This window comes from Lycium ferocissimum, chromosome 1 (assembly GCF_029784015.1).
Source record: "Lycium ferocissimum isolate CSIRO_LF1 chromosome 1, AGI_CSIRO_Lferr_CH_V1, whole genome shotgun sequence".
NCBI classification, from domain to species: Eukaryota; Viridiplantae; Streptophyta; class Magnoliopsida; order Solanales; family Solanaceae; genus Lycium; species Lycium ferocissimum.
Genome location: NC_081342.1, coordinates 12,513,186 through 12,521,265, shown reverse-complemented (window position 1 = coordinate 12,521,265; position 8,080 = coordinate 12,513,186). Strand labels below are relative to the sequence as shown.

The window sequence follows — 8,080 nt, the reverse complement described above, 5'->3', positions numbered from 1 at the left end:
TCTAGAACTTGATTTTTTTATTAAAGTCTATTGTAATTTAATGATGTATTTCTTTGCTAATGGAATGAAATATTTTTCAATTATTATGAATCTCTCGTATTGGATGAATTATTTTTAAATATTATATTTATTTTTGCACATTCAAAAGGTGCGGATTAGACAATACAATAACAAAATAAAAAAGACATAAAAGGAAAAAAAAAACTAATACAAAGCAGAGTAATTTTTTCTTTTCTATCTTTCTTGAACTAAAAAAGTACTTTCATAGCTTTGGAGTAAAACAAAAGAGATTAATCAAAACCCTATAAAATATGACACTTAAACCTAAATATAACAAGTTTTCAAACGTACTTCGGAGCACTTTACAATCCCTAAAACGACGATCCAAATGTATATGTATACTTGATGTAATGAGCCGATATTATTGTACACTAAAAAAATTATTAAGTTCTATATAAAATATTTATATTCCGGTGTTTTGAAACGTGACTAATCTTCGGTCAAAGTACGAAAAAAACCTTAATTTTGAGTTTGATTTCCAAAGAATAAAGGTTGGGGTCGGGGGGAAAGAGGCTTCACGCACAGAATCTGTGCGTGAAAGGACCAAAGTGTAAATGTACAGTTGCGCCCTTTCACGCACAGAATCCTACTTTGGTTCCTTTTTTTTAACGTTTTAGTTTGGTTCCAAAAAAAAAATTTTGGGTTAAAAAAGTTCCGGACCCCTTATTTTAGCATACAAATTAAAACCATATAGCTTTGGCATTGATGAGCATTTCTTTAAGAGAGCCATCAACATGAAGGGAGATAACATCCTTAGCTGAACCAATAAGTTGTCCACCAATGAAAATAGATTACAACCTAGGATTCTCAAAGCAACTGCCATTTCATTGCCTCTTGAATCTTGGTCCAATTCATGAATTGCTGGGCTTGCTCCTAGTTCATAGAAAAGTGCTTTGATACTATGACACATGCAACATGAACTCTTGGTGAATATTACTGCTGCCCTCTTTGATGCCAACTCTCTTATCTTATCCATATTTGAAAATTGATCGATGTATACAGAAAAAATCTTGTGTGAAACGGAAGGGAGTATTGTTAGCTAGGATGGTGATGCTAGTGATCTATGCTTTAGTGATGTTTGTGGTTTCATAACTTGGGTTATTTTTAGCGATTCTTGATAGATATGGATCACATTGTTTAGTTATCCAGAAAAGGCCAAAAAAAAAAAATAAAGGAGCAAGAATACTAAAGCAAAAAATGAAACGAGAAATTCCTTAAAGATATTTCTTTGTATTCCCTATTTGCTTGAGAAATTCTATATACGCTAATTGGGAAACTTTCGGTGATAAATTGGAGTATAATTAAATTATTTCAAGAATAGCAATGTTTAGATTCTAAAGACAATGCTAATACTGGATCAATAGATATAGGAGATCATGTCGAATATAGAATAAAATATGCTCTGTAATTATTTAATGCATGCGTAGGAGAATATCATCAATAGAACTTGCTTCTGAAGAATTTTTTTTCTTCTGATCTACAAGTGATCAGTAGTTTCAGATCACAAGTTCACTCACTAGATTTGACATCAAAATGTTCTAATATTCCTCCTGTAAATATTTTTCCAACAACACTCAAATTCTATGGAATCAAATCAGCTAATAATTGGAAATGTGAATTCCTTATGCTTTCCAAGTTGAGATTTTCATGTTGGAGAGTTAATTAAGGGACAATTCTTTTGGTAATTACAAGTGTGTGCTCGTTTGGTGGTTGTTATTTTTGGAGGATCTTATAGCTGACGTGTAATTGACAAGATCTTATCCAATTTGTTCTTATTGGGGGATTCATGCACATCAAGATTAAATCTTTATTCGCGGGGATGCTTCTCCATTGGAACCAAGTTGTAATCGATAATTAATTCTCACATCATGATTTATATTAAGGATTGAGCTTGATTCAAGATTCATACTTTGAGAAATTTGAAGCGCTAGTTAGGGTGGGGAATCTCACCGGTCTTGGGTAGGTGAAACTTTAACGTCTCGATCAATTGCTTGTTTTTCTCAAAATATGATTGTATCTTATACTACTACTTTACCTAATAATATTCTGTGGCAAGCATATGCTAGGTCATTATGCTATTTTGAGCTACTAATCGTATGTTATACTCTTTTATGACTATTGAAACTTAAAGCATGATTAAAGCTGTTTTACTACAAAATGAGCATGGCATCCTAAATATTGCACTGTTAAATCATGCTAGCATATTTCGGATTATCACATGCTTTGATTGATTTGGTTTTCACATGATATTGTCTGATAATGAGATAGCTTGATCGATATCAAAATTTTCAGTATATCTGACCCAATATCTGCGAATGTACATGGAATTAGGTCTAGCAGATCCTAGTACCAGTAAGCTATGGGCCTATGTGATTTCAGACTAGTGGATTACCTAGTATTCACAAGATCCCATGAATTGGACAGATCGATCTAGTAGTCCTAACCCACGAGGGCTAGCTCATGATTGATTATTTGATGTGGTTCGACTTTTACCTGCTTGCTACTTGTCTTACCTGTTCTATCATGTTGTTTCAGATACAGATTTTGTTGTTGTTGCTTTCATGCATTATTTTGAAAGACTTGCTCAGAGGGGCGGAGAAGCGGACCGATGATCTCATTGGCTTAGGCTCAACAAAGTTCACTCATTACTCTATACAGATCCTACTCCTAGCGATATTGTGAGGCCACAATGATTCTTGTTCCAGCCAGGCTTAGAGTTCAGTTGAGTGAGACAATCGCATTCAGATCATGGTGGCATCTTTACTCTATCCTTCAGCTTTCATTTTTAGTTATCATGGGGTCGCGTTCCTAGACTTTTGTATTCATATTATGTAGTTGCTCCCTAACAATATTTTATGAGTTTTGGGATGTGTTTCCTATTTTTATTACTTTCTAGACTTCCGCTATTGAAAGATTCTTGTATAACTATGTTATGAGAATGTTGAGGCTCAATTGCATTGTTTTTTCTCTCTGGTAGTTTGACTTTAATAGTTCACCTGGCAAATATATATGGTGGCTTATTTGGGTGTGGTTTGACTTTAATAGTTCACCAGGCAAATATATATAGTGGCTTATTGGGTGTCATATGGCGGCCTACGAATTTGGGTTATGACAATTGAAAAGTTACTTTATTTAATCAGACGTGCAGCCAAGTACGTATTACAACGGTAGGTCTATATGTGTCGAGGGAATAATTACGTACGTAGAATGGGAACAATTCAAGTGTGGCAATTAAGTAGCTACAATCATTTCTATAATGTTACCCTTAATTTCTTCTACGTAGATTTTAATATTTTGAATTATATTAGTGAAAATTTTGATTCCCCATTTGGTTTGAACCTCGTGAATGAAGTCTTCTTTGTAGAGAGAGATTCACCCCCGAAATAAACCTTACGGCGTGAATCAGAGTAGTCTTGGGCCCAAAATAGATAACGAACACCGAAAAATAAAAAATAGATAAAAAATCTTGAACATCCAGAAGAGTTTCCATTATCCTCATTTTCATAAAAATGTGGCTTTCTTTACAGCCTCCCACCCCAACACCCTCTAAAGGAAACAATACAAAGGAAACTAATATTAGAGCCATATAGCTTTGGCATTGATGAGCATTTCTTTAAGAGAGCCATCAACATGAAGGGAAATAACATCCTTTGCTGAACCAACAAATTGTCCACCAATGAAAATAGCAGGAACACAAGGATTACAACCTAGGATTCTCAAAGCAACTGCCATTTCATTGCCTCTTGAATCTTGGTCCAGTTCATGAATTGATGGGCTTGCTCCTAGTTCATAAAAAAGTGCTTTGATACTATGACACATGCAGCATGAACTCTTGGTGAATATTACTACTGCGCTCTTTGATGCCAACTCTCTTATCTTATCCATATTTGGAAATTAATTGAATGTATGACTGATATTGGTACCGTAAGCCCTAAGATTGAGCTCAACGAGAACTGAAAAAATCTCGTGTGGAACAGAAGAGATTGGAGTATTAGTAGCTTGTATGATGCTAATGTTGTAAGCTTTAGTGATGTTTGAGGTTTCATATCTTGGGTTATTTATAGGGATTCTTGATAGATATGGATGATATTGTTTATCTAGAAAAGGCAGAAAAGAAGAATACTAATTCTAACAATGAAAAGAGGAAATTCCTTAAAGATATTTCTTCGTATATAGTTAAAAGAATCAAATAAAGTATGGAGAACTTAACATAAATAAATAAAAAGTGTCTGCACTTTGATTATGTTCTTGATTTTGACCACTTCTGTTTGCCGACCATAACCATAATACCGGACTCCTTCAATGTCCGTACAAGTATTACGTTGTTTAGAACTGTATGTGAAAGGCAAAGATTATTTTATTCCCTTTTTACCTGAGAAATTAATCCTTATAAGTAATTGGGAAACTTTCGGTGATTGATAGATTAGCTAGTAGAGTATAAAAGAGTATTAAATTATTTCATGAATAACGATATTTAGATTCTAAAGGCAGTGCTACTGTATCAATAGATGTAGAAGAATGTCGAATATAATATAGAATAAAATATGCTCTATAATTATTTAATGCATGGGAGAATATCAATCATCAATAAAACTTAAGACATTCTTCATTCCTCTGAATATTTAGGGCCGTCTTAACAACGTTGGGACCTAAAGCCAAACTTCAGAAAAAGGCCCTATTCTTTTTTAAAGGAAAGATCGTCATATTATTCTTATTTAAAGTTTACTTTTCTAGCTTTTTCAGACGCGAAGTCATTAATTACTGTTTTATAATCGATTTGTTCTAAGAATTCCTTTTCAATTGATAATATAGCTAATCCATTGAATCTATCTTGAGAAATTGTTGATCTTGGATAAAATTTTATCAATTTTAATTTTGAAAAACTTCTTTCGGCTGAGGCAACAGTTATATATATAAAATACATCTTTAAGGAAGAAATGAAGCCCCAAAAAAGTTGCGATTGATTTGTTGGCCTTATAGTCAAGCCACCCTGCAAATATTTTACAAGTTGGTAGACATTTTTGCAACAGTCAAATTCTATGGAATCAAAGTAGCTAAGAATTAGAAATGTAGATTCCTTACTTTTTTCAACCTGCGATTTTCAAGTTGCAGAGCTAAGGGGTAACTTTTTTGGTTATTACAAGTGTGCTCGATCAGTGGTATATTTTGAAGGATCTTATAGCTGATGTGCAAAAGATATGAGTTTATCCAACTTGTTCTCACCTTTTCTTATTCACACCAAGATTCTTTATTCGCCGCAATACTTCTATATTGAAACCAAGTTGCCTGTGTCACAGTCACACATTGATCGATTATTAATCCTCACATCTTGAGTTACTTTAATGATCGAGTTAGATTTAACATTCATTTCTGCCTATAATTCATGATTAGGCACAAAACTACATTCAGTATGTAAAAGGGGTCAACTGAATCTCATTCGTCGAAATATTATATTGTGTTGTTAACAAATTCAAATTACATATGGGACGGAGTTGTATTATTTTAATCCTTTTGTTAGGATTTCTGACTACACTGATGTGCATGACAGAAACTTCTAACACTATTGCCTGTTTTCAACTTGTTTCATTATCAGTTATCTTAGCTGTGAAGGAAGGATGGAATCGGAGTTAGTAGGCCAAAAAGAAAGAAACATGAAGAATCTCTCCTAGTGATATATATGCATCTTTGCTTCCCCTTTTATCTGTAGAAAGAGATGCTACCTGTTTACCCTTAAAGATTCTTTAGTTGCAAACTGAGGAAAATTCTTCATAAGCTTATGGCCTATGCATGTAAGATGTAATTCCTGATCTTTCTCTAAAGTTAATTAAGTCCGCCTATGACTAATTTGGTATATAGATAAAGATTGAGATATGAATTTATGTTTTTTAAAAATCAGTTAATGAGGTTTAATATAGGAGTCATGACTAGCTTCTTATGATTGGCAATTGATACGAAACAAAACGTATAACAAATACATTTTTAAAATTGTTCAACTGTACATATAATTCGTGCCGAACCGAAAGCTGAGCATTTGCAACCACTGTGCATCTATGTGTTGCATATAGCTGATTGTGATGAAATGAATATAAATATAAAGAGAAGCCAGCTACTAAACTCAAGATCACTACTAGACGGTTCTGAATTGGAAGCTCATGTCGCTATCTAGAAATAGAGGTTTTTTCCGCCGACATTCAGTGAAAATTTCAATGGGAAAATAGTGATATTTTAGTAGTGTGTTAACCTTCCTTTTGTTGCAAATTCTTCTCATTCCTTCAAAATCGAACTCATGCATATAGAGGCACAAGTTCTTTAAAGGCGGCGCATAACTTGCGGATATTATGATGCGTAACTTATGTCCTTATAGGCATAAGTTCGATTTTGAAGGGCAAAAATTAAAGACCAACCAATTTGAAAAACAAAAATTAAAGACAGCACAAAATAGGGGCAAAAGGGCAAATGACCCAAATACTTTTACTTACTCTTTTGGGCACTTATCAAATTGTGTTCATTTTTCTTCTATATGAAAGTCTTAATTTCTAAAGATAATGGATCAAAAAACCCCTAAACGGTCGCCTTTTTATCAGTTTCCTATTTAAACTGCGCCATGTTTACATTACCCCCTGCTATAACTTTCAAGAGCTAACCCCACCCCCCCTCCCCCCCAAAAAAAATTATCATGTTTTTATCAGTTCCATACTTAAACTATATCTTGTTTACGTTACCCCATGAACTATAACTTTCAGGTGCTAAAATCCTCCTGCTCATTATATGTTATGCACGTACTCTTCCAAAAAAGTTTTAAAAAGTGTCAAATGGCACTACATGTGTTAATTTTTTATTTCAGATGTCGTTTAGATTATCAATGATTACATTGTATCTCATGCATTTCATTTTGTATCACACACAGGTTTTATGGACACACACAAATATACATGGTATATATATATTAGATACTGATATACACAAAAGATATGCACATTTACGGGAAAAATGACAAGTCGCCTGAAATTTCCAATTTCGGCATTTTCGTCAATTCGACAATCTATCAGTAATGCAACAATTATGTATATCACGTGTGTAAATCATGTACATCATTGTATATCACGCATATTTTTTTTTTATGGATATACATAGATATACATAGATACATATACAATATGACGGGGATACATTGTTCAACACCTACTATATATACAAAATAAAATAATGGGTATCAGAACCAAATCAGAACCAAATACGTGTTTTTAGAAGGGTTTCTGGTGAAATGGTGTGTTTATGGTGTAAAACTCCATTTCAATCCAGAAAAAGGAGGAGGAGGAAAAAAAGACAAAGATGTTACAAATCCCTAGAGTGAATGAATCCCCTAGAGTTCAATTGCTACTCGCAAAATCTCGAGGCACGAAATTAAAGTAGCCCTTGTGTGATTGTATACCAGTTTTATGTGAAGCTTTTTGGAGATTGTGAGGCATAAAGGAGCCATCGTGAATTTTTTTTCTAATACTATCTGCACTTCTTTAAGGTGGATAGGAGGAAAAAAGATATAGATAGACAGAGAGAAGTTGAAATAACACTTAGGATTAAAAGCGGATATACAATGTCATTTTTTTAGGATTATGATTGAAGATTGTCGATACTTAATAGAAGTGAACAAAGTCATGATCATACACATCTGGGAGGGAGCTGGGCAAATCAATATGCGAATTTTCTGACGAATGAAGACCATAACATGAAGAAGACATACTAAGTTGGGAAAATGCGCTCAAAAGAAATGGATTTTATTCTCCTAGCAAACTTAAGTCTTGTGGCTTATGAAAGATGTTAAGCAATTTATTTAGTTCTTCCGATGTACCATAGAAAATAAGGGGTGATAAATTTAAAAGTTAGTTACTATAGCAGGTTCTTCATTAGATCAATGCATGCATGAACTCTAAAAATATTGAACATCTAGTTTAGAACCCAAATTTTGATTGGTAACGAAAAGTGTGATAGAGGATCCAATTTAAACATGAGGTATTACCTT

At 33.5% G+C, this 8,080-nt stretch overlaps 1 protein-coding gene and 1 pseudogene across 1 annotated transcript; both read right to left on the bottom strand.

Annotated features, from left to right (window-relative positions):
- Nucleotides 1–740: 740 nt before the first annotated feature.
- LOC132068742 (glutaredoxin-C11-like) lies at nt 741–1,293 on the bottom strand (annotated as a pseudogene).
- Nucleotides 1,294–3,533: 2,240 nt separating this feature from the next.
- LOC132068735 (glutaredoxin-C11-like) lies at nt 3,534–4,132 on the bottom strand. The gene has a single exon (XM_059462422.1). The coding sequence runs from the start codon at nt 3,943–3,945 to the stop codon at nt 3,637–3,639; it is 309 nt and encodes a 102-aa protein (XP_059318405.1). The 5' UTR covers nt 3,946–4,132; the 3' UTR covers nt 3,534–3,636.
- Between the last annotated feature and the right edge of the window lie 3,948 nt (nt 4,133–8,080).

Excerpts from the sequence above, each read along its gene's own strand:
- LOC132068735 (XM_059462422.1), bottom strand. The coding sequence starts at position 3,945 with ATGGATAAGATAAGAGAGTTGGCATCAAAGAGCGCAGTAGTAATATTC.